Source organism: Sus scrofa, chromosome 13 (assembly GCF_054392235.1).
Source record: "Sus scrofa isolate SSC_HxYL_T2T_F1_AM1 chromosome 13, Sscrofa_HxYL_maternal_Yorkshire_Landrace_v2.0, whole genome shotgun sequence".
Lineage (NCBI taxonomy): Eukaryota > Metazoa > Chordata > Mammalia > Artiodactyla > Suidae > Sus > Sus scrofa.
Genome location: NC_139395.1, coordinates 172468112 through 172490512, shown reverse-complemented (window position 1 = coordinate 172490512; position 22401 = coordinate 172468112). Strand labels below are relative to the sequence as shown.

The window sequence follows — 22401 nt, the reverse complement described above, 5'->3', positions numbered from 1 at the left end:
TTGAGTGGTAACTGCAACTGAATTACCGCTACAATCTTCAATGTTTTCTTCCAGTTGACAACAAATGTAGGGACATTCTTGAAAGAGAAGTTTATTAATAATGAAAATGGAACAATTATATCCATGAGAAAAAAGACCTTTTATGTACATGAAGACTTTAAAATTTTTATTTCTAATTAGCTAGCCTTAAGACTAGAGCATTTCCAGAAAACAGTACAGTAACGTAATGTGAACTTATCTGACCCGGTCTTTAGGTACAGTGTCATTATAAACAAGATGAAAAAGAAAAATCCTTCATAACCCTTACTCCATACTGAACATCTATTATGGTATGTACCTGATCACTTCAGAACCATCACTTAGTCCAAATCCATAAATAATTAATTATACCTTTACTCTCTGATATCATGGTTACATTTTTCCCATTTATTCCCTTAATCACAAACAAGCAATTAAATATAAGTGAAGAAAAAAAGCCAGGATAAGGAATCATTTAAACTAGGCTGTAAACTATAAACGGTGTGGCTCAGAGGAGTGTTTAAACCTGTGTCTTACTACCCTGAGAGGAGTAATTTAAGTTGTGTCTTGTTCACTACAGGATTAGTATAAGGTTTTATAGAATGCATGACTCAAGGAAATTTCTAGGTAGATACTCTACATCAGAAATTACTTTCTGGCACCACGTTCCCACATCCAGGCAGGATCTTCTGTGGAACACAATGCAACTGATTGAGAACTGTGACGTTCACACCATTTTTCTGCATTCATTGCACACTTGGGAACAGAATGAGCTAGGATCCATGACTCATTGTAGCTGGATTGGAAATGAGAAAGTCTGGCCCCACCCATTCCCTACTGGGAATTGTTAGAAACATTGTAAGAAAAAAAAATGACCCATATTTTTCTTAGCTTAAATATCTCAATTTAATAAAGTTATTCTCCTAAATCAGCTGTTTCCTTATAGAGGAAATATATTACCTTCTTTTCCCATTTCAAAGTTAAAATTCAATTCACAGGCTGGGAATTCCCATAGTGGTGCAGCAGTAACGAACCCAACTAATACCATGGCCTTGCTCAGTGGGTTAGGGATTTGGCATTGCCATGAGCTGTGGTGTAGGTCAAAGAGGTGGCTCAGACCCTGTGTTGCTGTGGTATAGGCCAACAGCTGCAGCTCCGATGTGACCCCTAGCCTAAGAACTTCCATATGCCACAAGTGCAGCCCTAAAAAGGTTTTTAAAAAAATTCACAGGCTGATAGATGTAAAAGTATCCATAATTAAAAACATGGAAATGACACAAAGATACCAGCTCCCTAAAAATCATGAAATGGAAGGAGGTAAACTTATAAAACAAGCATGCAAGTGAATAAATAGATCAGGTACCATATTTGAGGCAATATGGCTTTAGAGTCTACAAAGAATATTTGTGCAATTTTCAACTTTTTGTCAGAAGTAATATTAAGTCAGGGGTTTTTAACTACATTACAATTTACTATGTGGTAAAAAGTGGGGTGCAGGGGAGCAGCCAAGCCATGATGACCAGATAGTGCAGAAGAAAAATACCAAAGAGGTAGGAATAAAATCAGATAAAACCTGCACTTGTTTTATTATGTAAAGTAAATGGGACTTTAGGGCATATGAATGTGAACAAATAGTCTTAAAATGTTACCATGGTGGAAATGGAGTCCTATTTACCAAATAAAGAACTCATCATATAGAACCATGAAAATAAGAATTATGCACGTATACTTAGCTATAAAGTTATCTGCAAGACTCCAAAGCACCTTACAAATAAAAAAAAAAGTTTGCATTCTTTACCATGCATTTTACCATGCACTGCATTTTATTATTTTAAAATAAGATGATAGTTGTATTAGATATTATATTGCTAGATTAGTTAGAATGTCCTAATAATCAGAACATTTCATTCCTCAATCACACAGCCTAAAGGACTGCTTAACCTAATACTTTTTTTTTTCCCTTTTGGCTGCCCTGAAACATATGGAGTTCCCAGGCCAGGTATCAGAGACAAATGGCAGTCAAGTCCAGTTACTGCAGCAACGCCAGATGCTTAAGCCACTGTACCTAGTTGGAGATCAAACCTGCCTCCCAGTGCTTCAGAGACACTACTGATTCTGTTGCACCACAGCCAGAACTCGCCCCTTTTAAATGACTACATGCCATTGCATTACCTTGGGGAAAGCTCTTTTAAAAAGAAGGTTTGGGGGTAGTTTGTCCTGACAGAGGGATAGCTCTTTTAGCCCTTTAAATGTGTACATCAGTGGATCTTCATTGTGGAAACTTCTTTCTCTAATGTTTCTTACTGTGATTCAGTTATAACAAAGGTAGGGCCAAAGTCTTTATTCCCGAATTGAGGCTCTCAGGTCTCTCCCTGAGAGGTTAGGAGTTCCTTCCACATAATAGACGCAGAGCAATCATTCACGTAGGGCCATTTCCATGATTGGCTCTTGCATGGAAAGGTCATATACACAGACATCAGAGACAGGGAAGTGTCAGAATTCTCAAATTTCCACTTCACTGCTTGGCTTCTGGAAAGCAAGAGTCCTCCTTCAGCTCAGTTTGTGCTTCTCCTAAGTGTTCCCGTGGAGACCTACTCTAGAACCACTTTATGTCCATTTGGATTCCGCCAGCAAGCAGACATTCACTAAGTTGCCTTCTAGGGTTAATGTATGATAAAAACAAATTTTCTTTTTCATTTAACATAAGGTAAGTTTAGGAAAAAGTTCAGACTCTTCAACAAATGAAGTTTTACAAATACAAAATTAAGTAGTGACAAACATCATTAACATTTATAATGCTTTAAAGATAATTATCAATTCCTGTAGAATGGGCCCAGCAGAAAATGTCCCAGCAGTGGCTTGTACCTATGGTGAACTTTTAGAGAATCCATTATGTGAGCAGGGAGTGAAAGAGAACCCTGAGATAAGGGAACTACTTACATAGATAAACATGTACTCACAAAACATGTCATGCATAAATACTTCACAAAATTCCTGGGTATCTTCAAGGCTTTCAGTAGTTTTACTGTGGCATGTACTCACCCCAGAGATTTCGTTTCTGGTATCTTCATAATGAGTGAAATTGGCAGAAATCAAGTTGAGGGGGAAAAAAGAGTGAACCAAGTATTTTATCTTACGATCAATCTACTGCTGGTTAGTTACGTCTGGTTAGAAAGAAATTGAAATGTTCAAGATTGGTTTTGAATGACATGAAGATACCTAACATAAAACACCCGTGTCAATAATAACCTATTAGCCTACATGACTTAATATTAACAGTAATAATCATTTGACCCTCTCCTTATCCCCTCCCAAGCTACCATTTACAAGTATAGGAAAAAAGAAAACTTCCATTTTCATTTTAAATTTATATTAGATGTGGCTTTTTCCTACCTATAAAATAAAAATTTTAATTGCAATAGAAGTCCTGTCTCATATAAGCAGGAATGAATTTGGACACAAGATATTACACGAAGGAGGTAAACAAGCTAATCTATACTATATCAGGAAGTTAAGGGCTGTTTTTGAAACACCAGAAACTGAAGATCTGAGATTTTCCCAGGACGTGGTTAGATATCAGCAGCAGAGTCAGGGAACACATTAGTTCTGATTCAGTCTATCCATAAATTGGCAAATTATATTTTTAGTGCTGTGGTCTTGACCCAACACCCATTCCTTTCCTGTCCACATGATTAAGTTTGTCTTTATCGAGAACCCTCTAAACTTTATACATATGCATTGTCCTTGACAGATAAACAAAAAATAGGACATTAACATAATTAACAAATAATGTAGTCTTGATTAATAGGCTCAGAAAATTTAAAACTCTGGTAGAAACACAAAGTACAAGCCTAAATCTATACTCCAGCAAAAAGGTTGCTTTTTCTTCAACAGTTTGATCTAAAAAAACCCTAAATATTTTAGTTAGGTGAATGACTATTAATGATATTAAAACTACTTCAAAGGCTTCTCATTGCACCTAACAATAGCAAACATGCTACAAAATACTCAGCTACGAAGCCTACCTTCCCTGTACGAGTTTCATCTTATCTTCCTGCTGAGAAACCTGAGGCACAATTATTAAAGACCCCCTCAGAGACTCAGAAGCAGACAGTAAATGCAGCCCCAGCTCCTAGGCCTGTCTTTTTCCTCATAGAAAACTTTCCAGAATTCAGTTTCAATTTTCTTCAAATACAGATTTTGGTCTTTGTGGGTACATTAAAAAAAAAAAATCACATCTCTTACCATATTCTAAAATTTTAACTAGAAAAAAATTTTTGTGCCCAAAATTTCATCTTTTTAATAGAATTTCTTCCGGGTTCCAAATCCAGGTTAATAGTACCACATAGGTGACTGGTGAGCTCCATCTTCTCAAGGCTTATAATCAATTGCAAAATCGAAGTTTTGGTTAAAGCTCTTCCCTGCCATGGAAAAAAAAAAAAAAAGAAAGAAAGAAAGAAAGATTAATTGAAAAAAAGCCAGAATGTGGTGAAATGTACTTTTTTTGAAATACATCACCAAGCTATGTTTTTTGTTTGTTTGTTTTTTGTTTTTTTGTCTTTTTGCTATTTCTTTGGGCCGCTCCCACGGCATATGGAGGTTCCCAGGCTAGGGATCGAATCGGAGCTGTAGTCACCAGCCTATGCCAGAGCCACAGCAATGCAGGATCAGAGCCACGTCTGCAACCTATACCACAGTTCACAGCAACGCCGGATCCTTAACCCACTGAGCAAGGGCAGGGATTGAACCCGCAACCTCATGGTTCCTAGTCGGATTCATTAACCACTGTGCCACGACGGGAACTCCAACCAAGCTATGTTCTTAAAGTCCCCAATACTTTCTATTTTCTTTCTTTGCAGGAAAGCTGGCCTATACTCTGCTAAGTTTAAAGGAAAAAAAAATCCACTCTACAGAGACTATGTAAAGATTTTACTGAGTCCTAAATCAAGTCCATTAATATTTTCTAGGGTTACTGGTAGATGAAAACTCTGGATAAAGTGAAAACTGAAAATGTTGTATGGATTATGTACCTAATAGTTTTTCAATGTCATCTTCCCTCTGTGAACAGTCCCCTTAAGGTTTTAGTGTCTTCCTGAACATTCTTTGTTTCACTGGATTTTCTTGTTTAAATCTGCTTTGTTACATGGATTAGGGGGTGGTGTCTATTTTAATGCCATACAGTTTACTAGAAGAAACTGAATCATGTAGTCAATCTGTCTGTCCCTAATTAGGCCCTTCTGGATCCTCTCTTGGGATTTCTTAGCCTAGATGAGAGGCATTGTTAATTCAGGGAATGCAGATTGTTCTAAGGGGCATATAAAGGGTCTTAGGAAAGATGAAAACATCAGTCAGTTTCTTGCTATTGGATACCACTGAAGTTTCTTGCTATTGGATACCATCTGTTGGCTAGAGATACAGGGATTAGCAGATGTCCTGGTCTAAAAGTCAGAATCCCAGTAATACTGCTCCGACAGCACTCAGCCCAAGGTTGGCAGTACCTCCCAAGGGCCACATCAGATGTTCAAAATGTTTTAAAGGAACCTCTACCATGCACATGGAATTAGACAACCATCTTTCTTAGTTTCTCTAGGTCTCAATTCATCCCTTCTTATCAGAGGAACCATGTGTGAGGGGCCACCTATTAGAGAAAAGGAATTTGGAGCAAAAGGGCAAAGGCTCCAATTAGAACCATGTGTTATTTTTGACCCTTTATCAATTTCTCCTATAGGCAGGCATGGATTCCTCTGGTTTTTCTCTTCTAAAAGCCAGGTGCCCATGTCCGGCCTAGGTAGGCTCATCCATGAGGAAGCCCTTTGTGAAGGCAGCCTATATAGGACTGGATATCAAAGCCAAATTATAATCCCTCCCTGTACCCTCAACTGACATCCATAAATGGTCTCTTTACAAGATAGTTTACTTTTGTAACCCAAGTCTGGTCATGGATCCTAAGGAATAAAGGGGAAAAAACTACAGACACTTGCCCCAGGTACATGCTGAAAAAGCAATGGTAAAAGATAGAATGAAAAATAAGATGAGCTTGATAGAGGCAAGAGACACACTTTAATGAGATTTGTCTCACTGAAGGCACCCTTAAAAGTATCTACAGAGATGGAAAGGATTTAGCCATAAATCCTTACATCGTACACTGAAAGATCAATATTAATAAGAGAAAATACGACAGAGCTCAGGAGGCTCTAGGCCAGAACAGAACACAGAATGTCTTAATTTTAAATCTTCTCTGGCATTTGCTGTCATCATGATCTCAGGTCTCTCCATCTCTCTGACGTTTCCTTTCCTCACTCATAAAACTTAAATAGGAGACATTCAAGTTGTAAAGCATTAGGAGGAATGATAGGAGTCAACTGTGCGGAAGTGTTTTCACTGTAAAGAACTCAACAATCACTGGTTATCACCAAACCCACATTACATGGACAAAGTCATGTGTTCATGCTTGTGGTACGACTAAGAGTCTGGGTATGGGTTCCCCTCTCAAACACTTACATTTGATGTTCTCTCACAAAAGCTACAAACTCAGGATCCCTGGCATACAGTTCCAAAATTCTCATTCTTTCTTGAATTTCCTTAAAAAAAAGAAAAAGAAAAAGAAAAGAAAGAAACGAAGAGAGGAAAAGAGGTCATACATTGCATTAGAAAAACTTCAACAGCCTTTTTAAAAAGAGTTGTAATTTCTATAAGTAATTGTGGCTTTCTGGGCTATCCAGGGGAGAGCTACAGAAAACAGTGGCCTTTTTAGAAAAATGGAAGGTGTGGCTGTGACATGATCTGCTCTGAATAACTCAGACATAAGTTTCTAAGCAGAGGAGAGAGAGAGAGAATTTGCTAATAATGGTCAAAGGAACCACTGAGCGGGGAATAAGGTATAGCTCAGAATTGTATACCCTCTATACATCTCATCGACTGGGAGATATCATGAGAGAAAAAACTAATCATGAAATTATTTTCACCCTTTCTTGAAGCCCACATACATGCATGAACACACACACACACACACACACACTCACCCCAGCAGCAGCAGCAGAGCAGCAACGGAAAAGCCAAGTTTCCTACCTCTCTGGAAAGCTCAGTGTTCTCATACATTTGTCTTATTTCTTCCCTGCTCAGCCCAAACATTTCTCCGTCTGCCTCCGAAACATAGAAGGGCCGTGGAAGGTAGGGTCCCTGGTACTGCTCAAGTCCAGCCTCGTGACTTTCAAACACAGGGTTGTGCTTCACGGCACTTTCTACAGATGACAGGCTATCAGGCTGCCCGCTGGAGCCATAAAGAGAAAAGTATGGTTGAGCCAGGTTCTTCAGATGCTCAACTACATGGAAGACTATTTGCCTGGAGCAAGACTTCTGATGAGAAAGAAAGAGAGACTAACTGGAGACAAATTGAGGAGGGGTGGGGGAATCTGTGAAATAACTGTGAAAAATACCCAGATTAATCAAAAGTAGTTATCAGGTGTTATTATTATCTCAACTACATGGCAAGCACCCTGTGTAATTGTTCTATGTCTCTTTCACCTTTATTTATCCCACAGTGCCTAGCACCCAATAAATGTAAATGTTGATGGTGAAATATGTCCACCAATAGTCAATATTTCATTAAATGAATACAGCTCCATTACACCCAGGGCTGACAAATCGAAAATCAGTGTGTAACCACACAAAGAATCTAATGGAAATGAAGATACAGGGGGGAATGGGCTTCAATTACATTTAATTCAGGCCTACAAATATTTACTGAGTATTGATTTTGTTCCTAGAAGTGTTCCAGATGCTGCTGATACAAAGAATTTGTTGGAATCCCTCTCCAGAATGAGATTACAGTCTAATGCAAAGTCAGACCCAAAAAAAGTATAAGAACAACAATGGAATTATGTGTGGGTGCCCTAGGAACCTAGAAGGGGTGCCTCTCTAGCCAAGTCAGAGGGTGAGAGAAGGTCACACCTTACAGACTCTGGAAGCACAGAAATGAAGTACAATCAGGGCTTGCGATCACATTATAACCCTGAATGGGTCACTAGTCCAGCAAGTAGAACAGGGTTTATTTCCTCTACTAATGAAGATGCATTAAACTGAAAAAGAGAACCAGATTCCATTTCTCACCAGATTCTTAGCTAGATTGAAAGTCTAGCTAATTATCACTGGAATGAGCCGAAGGGGAACAAACTAATGAGTCTGGTCTTCACGCAAGGGAAGGGCCTCACCTCATCTCCATTACCTTCCAGCCCCTCCCCCACCACCATGAAACAGGCATTCTCGCCCCACGCAGTGATGCCATCCTTCAGTGTGCAGGAGATTCGTGCATGCATCCCTGACTGTACATGTCACACCTGCGTATGTCAGCCAACTAGATACAGTGTTTCCTACCCACATTTTTACTCTTCTGTCCATTATTAAAACTTCTGAGATACCCTCCCCTAGGTAAAACACTCATCCCTTACCTAAGCATCTTAGCAGCTTGTTCAAACTGTTGCTTATGTCTGTTTCCAGTTTTCCACCCTCTGAAGACAGGGACCATGTTTTTACTCAACTTTATAGCTCTCTCCCCTCCCCCTGGATCCTCATCCGGTATTTGGCCCACAGGAAGTACAAGGTGAATGCAGAGAGGGAACATGTCATTCCATCAGAGAACAAGTGTTCTTATTTACCTGAAGGGCCTCTCTCTTCCTCTCCTAAGGTACTGAGCTTGAAGAGCCTTGATGATGAAGACGACGACAACAGAAGAGATGAGGAGAAGGCCAAGCATGGAGGCGATGGTGACACCTATCACCAAGGGCTCGGACACAAACTCTTCACAGTGCTCACCTCGATACCACCAGTTCTCCCCCACCCGGCACCTGGAAGGAGAAGGGACCAAGCCCCAGCAGGGAATCACTCTGCTGAAAGTAATAATTAACAGCAGGACCTTCAGCAGGACTGAGGCAAGGTAGAGAATAAACGCTGATGGGAAGCTTCAGTAACAAAGTGAATATACAGGTCAAAGGGTAAGATTTAAGGGTGAGCATAATCCCTGGCACAGACATGGAGATCCTCAATGAGTATGTGTAAAGACTGACAAAAAAACTGACAAGACCTAAAGAAAGTACTCTAGTCAACTTCCTTATTTATGGATAATGAAAAACAGGCCCAGGGAGGAAAATGATTGGAGTTAGATCACATAATTCATCAGCAACAGAGCTGGTCTAGAACCCAGGTATCCAAACTGTTCCCAGCCTTCCACCACCCTGCAGAGATCCTCCAAACCCTGAGGCCACAGACTGGTGCAAAATCACCTTCAATTCCTAGAGCAGCAATCACTGCTCTTCAAAATAATATTCATTTCTCTGGAAATCAAGAGATTGCTTTCTGCTTAGTTTTCTAGCTAAACTTTACACTTCACGCACAGAAAAGTCTGAATGATTTCTACCCATCTGTGCAAATACCTGCCCTTTTGGACATTCACGAATTGTCCTCTTGTTTGTTTCCCCTGCTTGTTCTCAGCATGTGCTCCTTGCATACCACATGACTGATTGGGTATGGTTGGGAGGTTGGTTGTTCTGTCTGTTTAGGGGGAGTGGGCAGGGAAGGCTACCTCAATCTGTGCATCTCTCTGCTGCATCTTCTTTGGTTCTACCTTTAAAAAAAATTGGAACTGAGATACTTAAAATGTATTTGTCACAACCTTAAATACTTGCTTTTCTTTATTTTTGAATACCCTGTGGAACCAAAGCCATTAAGAACATAATCCAAATAAAACAATAGAACTCCTCTGTTTTGGGTGCAGTGTAAAGGACTGATCACATGCCTAAACCTAATTTGATCACCAATTGCCTTACCATCACCACAAAGAACTCCAAAGACTACTGCTCTATAGTAGCCTCCGTAGGACACTAGACAACATTTTTCTTATAGCCCCCTATGAGCATAAGATAAAATAACCCATTGAACTGGGTATAATTCAAGCCAATTAACTGACTCAGTCTTCATGTGAGAACTAGACAGCATCCATCCATTACTTCTATAATAAGACATAACTTCTATAATAAGTACTGTTGTTATGGTTCTAATATCAACCCTTTATCTTCAGAGGAAGTATCTATAACTTTCCTATTGATACTTGAGTCAAAATCTCTCACTACAACATACCTACAAATGGCCCCATGTCCAGGCATGATGTCACACTTTCCATCATTCAAGCAGAAGTCAGGCTGTAGGTCACAGAGACTCTGACAGGGCAGTTCTTCCACACTCAGGTAACCGGGGTAGCATCTGCACTCTGCTTCTCCACTCCAGGGGTTGACCAAACACTCAGAAAATTCATTGCATGCTTGAAACTTGCAAGGGTTGGCTTGCTCACCTAAAACATCAAACAAACCAGAGAATTATACACAGAAAAGCAAAACACAGGAACTAGGGAACATGAAGCCCCTCCACTAAGGCTCCCCCAACCAAAATACAATGGTTAAGTCCTCTTCCTGAATCATTAAAATACAACATTACCAACTATACCACAAAAAATTTCTCACTCATTCTTGATTCATGAGCTTTTATCACATTTCCCTGAAAACCAGAGCCAAATCATAAAACCAATAACTTGGATGAGTCTCTACATGCTTTATGTATGGAGCATGTGCAAGCTTTAAAATCCATGTAATTCTTGGTCCAAATTACATGGTTTTCATGTACCATTCATTTCCACCAACCCTATCCTGCTCCTCCGTTCTGCACATGATGCAACAGGTCTCCCTCCCCACTGAGAACATGGGATGCAAGACAGAGTCCAGAGGAGAACTGGTGGAAGCCTCAGGAATGGTTAAAGCCAGGAAGAGCAGCCTAAGAACGTTCGAGGTTCATGAAAGCTAGTGTTAGAAAAACAAATCAGCCCTGCACCTCCTCAGGCCATTCCCAGCAATGCTTTGGTTTTAGTAATTTCATTTTTCATTGATGGGATGAGAGAAAATGACAATTTAAAAAATTAATTAGGACAAAAATTAGTCAAAAATGAAATAAGACATGGGCCATGGATGGGCCTTCTATCCTGTCATGGTTCTTCACTGGTAAATGACAATATGAACTGCAGACAGGCAAATGGTAACACAGACACCACAATTAGAGGGAATACGTGGAAATGACCCATAAACTCATCCAAGTGAAAGAGTACAAACTTTAGCTAGAAGAATAAAGGGAGGTTAAAAAACAAAGAGTATAGTCTCTGTTTCCAGGTCAATTAATATTGCTTTGAGGATCAATGATTTCCTTGCTACTCTGAAGATTTAAAGACATTTTGTACACACCTGTAGCCTTGAGTTTGGACAATCTCTGCCATTAATATTTCTTGGCCCTGTGTAGGAATGGGGGAGGGATGTACTGGGTTGAATAGGGTCTTCCCCAAATTCATATCCAACTAGCCTCAGATTATGACCTCATTTGGAAATAGGATCTTTTTACATGTAATCATGTACATGACCTTTGTACATGAGGTCATGCTGGATTAGGTTGGGCCCATAGTCTATTAAATTGGTGTCCCGATGAGAAGAAGTAAATCTGGACACAGAAACACAGACGCATGGGAAAGAAGACCAAGTTAAGACAGAAGCAGAGATTGGAGTGATGCAGCCACAAGCCACGTTCTGTCAAGATGACTGGCAAACACTGGAAGCTAGGAAGAAGCAAAGAAGGACACTTTCCTAGAGCTTTCAGAAGGAACACAGCCCTGCCTACACCTTGATTTGGATTTTTAGCCTCCAGAACTATGAAAGAATAAATTTTTGTTGTCATAAGCCACCCAGTTTGTGATGCTTTGTTAGAGCAGCCCTCGGAAACTAGTACAGGGGACCAATAACAAGATGTTCATATACCAAGAAGAGCATACACATGTGCTGACAAATGCCAGTTTCGACCAGGGAACTGTGCAGCAGGATTCCACTGTGTATTTCCTAAGCCTTCACATCCTTATCCTTTGTATCCATTTTGTGACTCCGCAATCAGAAAATAATCCAAACCTGGCCTAGCAATGGGGATGGAAGTGTATGTATATAGGGGGTGAGAAGGGTGCTATTGCACATCCCCCTTTGTTGACCAAAGTTCAAGAATTTCTGAGACACTGCATGTGAAAACAAATTAGGCAAGAGATGAGTCAATCTCATCTTTAGACAATCTTGAGAAAAAAATCATATTTTAATCTGAAGGCTTTTTTTAATGGCCACACCCACAGCATATGGAAGTTCCCAGGCCAGGGATTAAATTTGAGCCTCTGCTATAACCCACACTGCAGGTATGGGGATACAACCTGCACCTCCACAGCAACCTGAGCTGCCGCAATAGGATTCTTTACCCTCTGGACCATAGAGGAAACTTCCAATCTGAACGGAAACTTCCAATCTGAAGGCTTCTAAAACTTTGTGACCATTCAGTGGGTGTGAGTGAGTGTCTAGGAAGGGAAAAATAGAATCCATATGAGGAAAAAGATAAAACGTTGTTCCCTTTAGTTTCAGATCACAGAGACCAAGACTAATCTTTTATTCATGTAAATAAAAGACTGCAGTTTTAAAGTCTCTTTCCGGCCTTTTGTGCAGATTAAAGGTAGATGCTCAGAAGAGATGGCCCTGTGTTTAAAACAGCATTTTAATAACTTTATGTGCAAACAAAGGTAGACTTGGAGCTAAGCTTGGGATAGAAGACAGGGATCCAAATTGTAGAATGAATTACATGCTGGTTTTCCAGGGACAGGCTAAGAGCAGGATTGATGGGTCTAGGAAAATGAGAGTAGAGAAAACATGAAGGTCTGGAAATACAGCCAGAGTGGCCAGAATAACATGGTAGCTGACTTTGTCCTGGAGAAAAAGTTGGCCATTAAAAGATGCCTTTGAAACAGTGGCTGAGGAATTTTTGGATATTTACAACTAACGGTAATATTTTTAACCCATCTGCTGTGCTATGATTAAAAATTCCTCCATTATGCTCAGATCATCAGCAAATATCTAGTAGAATCAACTGCCTTATGTTAGAGGTGCTTGGGGAGAGTCAAAAAATGGGACCATGATCTGTGTCAGATTAACATAAAGAATAACCACAAGGATCAAGACAAAAGTTAGACTGGAAGAGTTCCCATCGTGCCACAGTGGTTGACGAATCCGACTAGGAACCATGAGGTTGCGGGTTCAATCCCTGGCCTTGCTCAATGGGTTAAAGATCTGGCGTTGCCGCGAGCTGTGGTGTAGGTTGCAGATGTGGCTCAGATCCCGCGTTGCTGTGGCTCTGGCGTAGGCCAGTGGCTACAGCTCCAATTAGACCCCTAGCCTGGGAATCTCCACGTGCCTCGGAGGCAGCCCTAGAAAAGGCAAAAAGACCAAAAAAAAAAAAAAAAAAAAAAAAAAAGTTAGACTGGAAATTCAGCAGAAGAAACTTGGAACTGGAGATTGATTAATCCATGGTTTAAGTCCCCTGATAACTCGTAGAGATATTAGGGTATGGAGCACCACGGCTGCAAGTTTTACACTGTACATGGGAGGGACTAAGACCAATGCATTTGAATATTAAGGAGAAATGTGATCTTATAAACCTGGATGACTTGGCATACAGCTGACATTAGTTACATACAAAACTGAGGTTAGTGCACATATTTATGTAATTCCCTTTAAAAATAAGTGGATAGACTTTTGCAAATTTTAATAAATCATCACTGCTTACATTTGCATGGTTAGTCAAATTCTTTTATATGTGTTATTTGTTTGATCCTTAGAATAGCCCCATGAAGTACATAGGCCAGGTAATATTATCCCCATTTACTGTAAGAGGGAGTAAGGCTCAAAGATAAAACAGCTGATCCAGGATCATACAAATGATAAATGGCAGAGCATAGGCAAGAAACCAGGCCTTCCAAATTATAATTAATTGCTTCTTCCACTGCACCACATGGCAAAGAATGTGCAAATGTCTTTAAAGAACTCAAGTGGCAAGAGATGTGTATATTGGGGGATTAGCTAAATCATTTTCCTCACTTTCAATGAATAATGGTCCTTCAAGGATTTCAGAGGAAAGAATGTTTGCTCCTTTCTCAGTTAAAGAATAGGACTGACTTCCAAACCAGTTTGAGAATAAAAGGCACTGGAGAAATATAAACCTAGACATTCCATCTTACTCCTCCTCAAAACCACAGTCCTCTGGTATGTAGAAGGTAGAAAAGAACAAAGTTTGGGGTTCCAACAGTATTCTCTACATCCAAGTCTCCCAAGTAAAAACAATGGTTCATTTCACTCATTCACGAATTTTTTGTCTTTTCTATCTAAGCCCACACCCACAGCATGTGGAGGTTCCCAGGCTAGGGGTCTAATATGAGCTGTAGCTGCCAGCCTATGCCAGAGCCACAGCAATGGGGAATCCAAGTCACATCTGCGACCTACACCACAGCTCACGGCAACACTGGAGCTTAACCCACTGAATGAGGCCAGGGATCGAACCCACAACTTCACGGTTCCTAGTCGGATTTGTTAACCACTGAGCCATGATGGGAACTCCTATTTTTGGGTACCTTCTATATGTAAGACATCGTGCTAGGTTTTAACTACAAAGTGGATAATAAAACAGCATAGTCATTGTGGATAGTTTTAACTGGGGAATGTAGCTATTAACCAACTATGTGCATAAATTAGCATTATTACAGTAGTTATAAATTCTATAGAGGGAAAAGAACCAATCTAGATTATGCGTGAGTCAGGAAAAGACATTTGAACTGAGGCCTAAAAGGTAAGCAGAAGTCAGCCAAGAGGGGATAGAGATGCAGGCAAAGAAGATAGCTTGTGCAAGGGCTTTAAGTCAAAATTTTGGGAATCTGAGGAGCTAAAAACAAGCTAATTTGAGGAGAACATGGAGAGCAAAGAAGTTAGTTTCATTGGATGATAATGAGGAAGAAGACAGGGACCAAGCCTGTGGCTACTGAAACAGGCAGCCACTGAAAGAATTTCGAGCAAGAAAGTGAAATAATCTAATTAATTTCTTAGAAAGAACCCCCTGGCTGCTGCCTGGAGAATGAATGGGAGGGGCTGAGGGTAACAGAGTAGTGGAGACAATGGTCCAGATGAGAGATGGTGGTGATTAGGCCTGAAGTAGGAGCAGAGGAGACAGAGAAAAGCATATAAATTTGAGATATATTCAGAATTCAGAATCAATATGTTTGGTAAGTAACTAAAAGTTAGGGGCAATGGAAACTGAAGTATCAGAATAACTTTTAAAAGTATCTGGCTTTAGTAGCTCAATGGGCATGGCTTCCATTTATCAAGTCGGCAAAGCTGAGAGGATGGATTTAGTTAGAAGGTGGGGAGATACAGAAAACAAGAGCTCATTCTTAGTCACCTTAAGCTCCATATACAGAGAATACATCCAAGCTGAGAGAATCAAGTACACAGTTAGATAATGACTTTGGAGCTTGGAAGTCTGATTTGCACTTAAAACTACAGGGAGTTACACTTATATTAGACTTACAATAATGGAAATGAATAAAACAACTTAGGAAAATAACAGAGAAGGGAGGAGTCCCAATCTACTGGGCTTGGCAACACAGACACATAAATAAGAACAGAGCCAGTGGATAAGTAAGAAAGGCAGATAAAGCAGGTATAAAAGGGAATGGGAAGTAAACAAGTAAAGATAACACATGTGGACAATGTTTTTCAAAAGAGAATGAGGAGTTCCCTCATGGCTCAGTGGGTTAAGGAGCTGATACTGTTACAGCTGTGACTCTGATTACAGCTGTTGCACGAGGTCGAGTCCTGGCTCAGGAAATTCTCATGCCACAGGTGCAGCCAAAAAAGAAAAGAGAATGATATTGACCTCCTTGGGAGACATATGTTACTAGTTATTATTAAGATATGGAAAATTTGCCTAATATAGTACTCTTTTACTTATAAGTATTGAATTCACCTTGACCCAGTGTAGAAGAAATACACACAAATAATAAGGTTCCACTTAGAAACCAAAGTATTGAATACCATTACCTGATTCCACATCAAGGGAGTATTTATCAATGGCCAAGTTCATGGTTTGGTAGGCAGTTATGCAAAAGTCTTCCAGAATCACATACACAGCATCAGTAACATTAGGAGGAACAGACTTGGTGAACTTCATTCGGCTGTTCACCACAATGCTGCCATTTCTGAAGTTCAGGATTTCTAAATTCTGGAACCCAGTGAGATTTGACTGCAGATAGGGAACCAGCTACAACACATGAAAAGTGGTCAGTTTACCGACAAGGTTTTGCATTTTGCTCACTACATACCAAAAACAAAGATGAACCTCTCCACTTTTCCAAATTGTATTTTATTTACATAAACACTTCATCAACAAAAGTATAAATTGTGAATTGAGCGTCATGAGATTTTCAGTGTTATTTAGAAACCCTACGGAACTCACAGTTTTAGATACCAGAAAGTTTATTCTATTTCACTAGAGAATCCTAACAGTGAAGGCATTACAGGTACTCACAAAGTGCTGGTATCACAACACAACATGAAAACAAAATAAATCTTAAATTTGTTTCAGCCCTAGAATTTATAAAATACAACACCCAGTATCTAAGCTGTCACATCACGCCATGTTTGTGTTTTTCATTTCTTGTGCCCAATAATCTTGTTGTTTTCCTACCAACCCAAGGCCATGACACTATTTGTAGATGACAGGAAATGGAAGTCACACTTCTTCGGCTCAGATCTTATGTGTTGGTGGGGAAGAGGGTGGTTCATACATGATTTTTCACTAACGCCCATATTTCACCCTTTGTACTTACCAGTTCTAAGAATCTTTGCTCCAGGGCTTTATACTCCAAAGAGTTTTTATTAAATAGATCTTCTGAAAACATCATGTTAGTCACTCTGAGGCTAAAGAAAACCACCAAAGCTCCTGTAGCTTGCGTATGACTCAAGTCATCAATTTTTGTGGGCTGGGCCACAATAGCCACCTCTGTGGAGTGAACATTTGTAGACATTTCCACATAACTACCAACCTTGCCATTTTCCTCTGGGATTAGCTCAGGCTGATAGTAATCTGTGCCCATCTGGTCCAGTTCTAATGAAATATCCTGTACGCCCATAATTACTTCATCTTCCAGCAGGGTGGAGCTTGTGGTTGGCAACAGTTTGGTAGACTGTGTCATGGAAGCTTTCAACCAGAGCTTGTCAGTACTCTGTGGTGTACTTGCCAAGGTGTCCCTGGACAATTTCCCTAGGGAAGAAGTCCTGGCCCAAAGTACATCTGATTCTGGCAATACAGTCCACAGAGGTTGCACATTTGGCTTCACTATTGAAATATTAATGTCAAACCATTCACGGTTGGATGACTCTGTAGTTTGTTCCATATCCTCCTTTAGAAACGGTTCTACTTGATCTGGTTTATCAGTAGAAGCAGAGATTGCTCTAGATATTAGCAGAGAAGGTGATTTGGTAACTGAGTAATAATCAGTGTCAGGTACCTCTGATGTGTATTTGGAAAGAACTGGAGATGCAGGTTGAGTTGAGGTCTCTGCAAAGATAGACCCCGTAGGTCCACCAAGGGACTCTTCTTCTGCAAAGTTTGTGGATCTATCAAAGTCATATTCTGAATGTTCGACACTTCGATCTGTGGCATCTATTTTGTGATCAATGACTAGTTTCTCATCAATACCCGCAGTTGGCAAAAGTGAATCCTCTGAATCCTCAGCTTCAAGCCATGACTTGGACAATGGTTCAGTGCTCTTCTCTAATAAAGTCTCTCTCCATGGCCAAGTAATCAGCCCCACACTTTGCCCAGATCCTGAACCTACACCACTCTGAATTATGAACTCTTTTTTCACAGATTTGTCAGGCATCCTAGTGCTCACTCCTATTTGGCCTTTGACTTTGGAAGCCAAAGAGTCCATCCCAAAAGGTGTAGTTACTTCTTCACCAAGAAGATCTAATGTGACAGAGGAGACTATATCTGGTGAGGATGTCAAAGACACCCTGGAATCTTCCATGGATCGTAGCATTTCTTTTGGCACAGGATGAGTCAATGGACTTGAAGGCAATGGATCAACAGAAAGAAAAGCTTCTGACCCTTCAACTTCAGTTAATTCTAAAAATAGAGTTTTCCATTAGTTAATCTTAAAGATGCCAAAACATATTCCCAGTCTTCCTAGTAAAACCAGCTACCTGCTTTTTCCCATTAGATTACGAAGGACAGTTGCTGACTTTTACCCTTTGCTATACCCAGCAAACAAGAAGTTATGACTATGCTCTTGTGATGTGGTAAAATCACTCCTGATTATAACCCCTTTCCCTGAGGATAACAAGACATTGGGTGTAGAAATAATTCATTCTACTCCGTGAAAATAAAGAACTGCTGGTAGCCATTTTGACAAAAAAGACTGAATCTAATAAAAACTTAGGAAGAAAATTCCCTAAGAAACTGTTTGTCTTTGAATTCCCATTTCTTTGTTATGTTTATTGTCCATCATTCTTCAGGTTTACCAACGTTCAAAATCCTGGACTCATTATTTATACTTTCGTTCATCTTCCTCATTCACGTATTATGCCCCATCCCTGAGTCACACTGATTCTTCCTTTCCTCCACAACTATATCACCTACTTGACTTTCATTTCTTAATCTCTGCTGCAGCTGCCCTAGTTCAGGTTTTCCCCTTCTCAAGCCTAATGCAAGCTAAGCATCTCTAAGTACCTGGCCCCAGTTAATCCTAAAAGATACTGGAATAATCTTCTTTAAGGTTGCTTATTTACCACTCAAACATTCAAGTAAGTAAAGTAGTTCTTAAATAGTAATAAAATTTAAATATATATTCTTTAATAGGATCTTCAAAAATATTTATGAGGTTGGAGTTCCTGTCGTGGCGCAGTGGTTAATGAATCCGACTAGGAACCATGAGGTTGTGGGTTCGGTCCCTGCCCTTGCTCAGTGGGTTAACGATCCGGCATTGCCATGAGCTGTGGTGTAGGTTGCAGACACGGCTCGGATCCCGAGTTGCTGTGGCTCTGGCGTAGGCTAGTGGCTACAGCTCCGATTCGACCCCTAGCCTGGGAACCTCCATATGCCGCGGGAGTGGCCCAAGAAATAGCAAAACAGACAAAAAAAAAAAATTATGAAGTGATCCCATCCCAGCACAAGTTCATTCCTTATTATTTATCTATGTGGACTCTCTATTCCAATCAGTTAAAGTTGATTGTTCTCTTTCTCACAGAACTTTCCCTTGACTTTTGTTGCTAATGAATGCTGCCATGCTCTTCTACTAAACCCTAGTCTCTTGCTCTCTTCAAGACCCTTGTCATCTGATAAAATGAACAAGTTTAAAAAGTGATTAAAATTCCTCACCATCTTCTAATGAGTCAGATCCAGAAGTCCCTTCTTCAGAAGCCACAGGCAAGCCAGTCTGAAGCACTGCTGGGGTGATAGAATGAAGAGTCAAGCTGCTAACCTCTAAAACCTCTGGGGAAGAACTGAGGCTCACCTTCGAGGGAAAGGCTAATTTGGGTGTAGACACTAAATCACCCAAAGGGCTTTCTGACCAGAGTTCCCTGCCAGTGGTTGAAGGAGGACCAGAGCTGAAATCAAGTGGTGAAATACTGCTCGTGGTGGATTCATCTGCTGAGGGCCATTCAGCTTGAGGGGTATTATCCTGGAGGGGCAAAAAGAGGCTAAATCATATCATAGATAAAAGAAACACATAAAAATAATTTTAAATACCCCCCTCTTCAGCTACATTCCCAGATTTTCTAGGGACAAGAAGGCAATGTAACATTGGGGGAGGAGAGGGGGGTACAGGCTCTAGAATCAAACAGATCTATAAAGAAATCCCAACTCCACCACTTACTAGTTGGAAAAATCTAAAGAAAAATCATGTATCTCTTGAATTCTACCTGGAAAGTGGGAATAGATGAGATAACATATTTGAAAAATCTTAAACAAAATGAGTTTGTGCGAGAAAATATTGTTTCTCTTGCTCTAGATAGTTCCTTCCCCTCTGCCTTCTTAGCTTAAATACTTTAAATGCACAGAAGTTACTAACATCTGTAATTTGGTGTCAAAGATCTAAGCACATGGAGTTTCCTGTTGCAGCACAGTGAAAACCATGAGGTTGAAAGTTCAATCCCTGGCCTCGCTCAGTGGGTTAAGGATCTGGTATTGCCGTGAACTATGGTGTAGGTCACAGACACAGCTCAGATCCTTCATTGCTGCGGCTGTGGTGGACACCAGCAGCTGTAGCTCCGATTCGATCCCTTGCCTGGGAACCTCTATATGCCAAGGGTGCAGCCCTAAAAAAAAAAAGATCTAAGCACATTGCCCACAGCAGGAAGAACAGTAGCAATTTTATTCATCATTATGAAAGGTACTAAATTAATTAAAGTCTTTTCTTTTGATAAGAAATGCCACATTACCTCAACCAAACAAAAACATCCATGAACTGGTATCACACTTACAAAATACAATGTTCTATTTCCAGTGACTTTTTACTAACATAATACCAAGTGGATCTTCAAATTTAGCTGTAAAGTTGACACGGAGTTCCCATCGTGGCTTGGTGGTTAACGAACCCGACTAACATCCACAAGGATGGGGGTTCGATCCCTGGCCCTGCTCAGTGGGTTAAGGATCTGTTGCCATGGGCCGTGGTATGGGTCGAATCCTGAGTTACTGTGGCTGTGGTGTAGGCCAATGGTTACAGCTCCAATTCTACTCCTAGCCTGGGAACTTCCACATGCCGTGGGTGTGGCCCTAAAAAGACGAAAGACAAAAATAAAAAAAATAATAAAAATAAAAAAATTAAAATCACATGCAAGCTTTTTAAAAATATCAAAGTCCAGGCCCCACACTGAAGATTCTAAATTAACTAGTCCGAGGGTGGGACTTAGACCTGGTACTTTTAAAAGCACCTCAGTAGAGGATACAGCCTTATCCTGTGCTAGTTATATTATTCCACCCTGGCTTGCTAAAATACTTCTTCGGTTGTTGAACCAATATAATTCTTACCAAGTGGAACCTTTACGAATCCCCACATGCATTAATCTGTCTGAAGACTAGAATTCATGGAAGAGCTATGAACAAAATCAAATCCATGAAAACTAAGAAAAAGAAACTGAATAGAATCCCCTTCACCCTACCGCAGGAGATTCCTTCCAATGGTGGTGAATCTTCACTGGCATATACTCTCAAGCCTAAAATGTGTTTTAAACAAAAGCACACAATTTTAAGAGGGCTAGCTACAGTTCAGTATACAGCCATGAAATAAAACAGAACCAACTAGCCTATGAAGGGACTCAACCCAATGTAATGACCTAATTCATCTTTTATGCGCTGCCTACACACTTCTGCTTGTCTCTCCATCAAGGGTCCACATGAGGAAGCCTTAGACAGCACACAGCCCCAATCGCAAGGGAGGGGGCATGAAACACGAAATCACTGAGCATGTCCCAATGTATCTATCCCCTCTTCTAGTGACAAATGCACTGGAGACATCACTGGGTATATGTAGAGATACTCTCAGTTTCATCCACTATTTCTAAAACAAGAAAAATAATTTTCTTTTTTGGAACTCAGTGACACCAACACTTCCTACCTTGTTCATGCTCTTTTGATTAGGTCCTATTTTAAGAAGACCTCCATAATGGTTATTCTTTATTTGCCACCATCCTAGCTCCCTCTCTTCCCTGATCATTTCATCACCCCTGCTCCCTTACTAGCTGTCTTCTGTTTGAGTTTGCATTTTTAGAAGTAGAAGATCAAAGGACAGGAAGCGTGAGAGGTTCAGGTGTTTTCTCCCAGTTCCTTCCGCCTCAGTACTGAGTCTTTTGCAGTCAGTAGCCATGTTCCTCTTCAACTGAAGCTTCATCTCCCACTTGGCTCTGGTAACAGCATTTCCTCCCCTTGCCCTATAATCCAATGGCTTCTCACTGTTATTAGTCTCAGCATAATTCAACATTTTTCACTCCCTTAACCCTGCACTTAACACTACATCTAAGTGGTTCTTTTATTATTGAAACCCTGGATGAGCTATGTTTTGTCATAAAATGTTGTTTTAAAAATCCACAAAAGTTTGGGAGTTCCCATCGTGGCGCAGTGGTTAATGAATCCAACTAGGAACCATGAGGTTGCAGGTTCAATCCCTGGCCTTGCTCAGTGGGTTAAGGATCTGGCGTTGCCGTGAGCTGTGGTGTAGGTTGTGGACGCAGCTCAGATCCCGCAGTGCTGTGGCTCTGGTGTAGGCCAGTGGCTACAGCTCCCATTCGACCCCTAGCCTGGGAACCTCCATATGCCACGGGAGTGGCCCTAGAAAAGGCAAAAAGACAAAAAAAAAAAAAATCCATAAAAGTTTGAATCATTTCTGTCAAAAGGTGATTACGTAATTTGTAATGAAATGCAAATGGCCAGAAAGGAAGAATG

The 22401-nt window shown here is 40.4% G+C and overlaps 1 protein-coding gene across 6 annotated transcripts in view; it reads right to left on the bottom strand.

Moving 5' to 3' along the window:
- Nucleotides 1-78: 78 nt before the first annotated feature.
- IMPG2 (interphotoreceptor matrix proteoglycan 2) overlaps nucleotides 79-22401 on the bottom strand; it is a 90141-nt gene continuing 67818 nt past the window's right edge. For 4 of the 6 annotated variants that reach the window (XM_084991516.1, XM_084991517.1, XM_021070502.2 and 1 more), the window contains 8 exons: nucleotides 19336-19639; nucleotides 16784-18084; nucleotides 15996-16215; nucleotides 10150-10360; nucleotides 8673-8861; nucleotides 7087-7288; nucleotides 6520-6599; nucleotides 79-4439 (listed from right to left, as the gene is read on the bottom strand). In XM_084991516.1, the coding sequence (XP_084847642.1) occupies nucleotides 4427-4439; nucleotides 6520-6599; nucleotides 7087-7288; nucleotides 8673-8861; nucleotides 10150-10360; nucleotides 15996-16215; nucleotides 16784-18084; nucleotides 19336-19639 (2520 nt within the window). In that variant the 3' untranslated portion in view covers nucleotides 79-4426. Of the gene's footprint in view, nucleotides 4440-6515; nucleotides 6600-7086; nucleotides 7289-8672; nucleotides 8862-10149; nucleotides 10361-15995; nucleotides 16216-16783; nucleotides 18085-19335; nucleotides 19640-22401 lie in introns of those variants that run through there. The other 2 variants (XM_084991518.1, XM_084991515.1) reach the window with 2 other exon arrangements.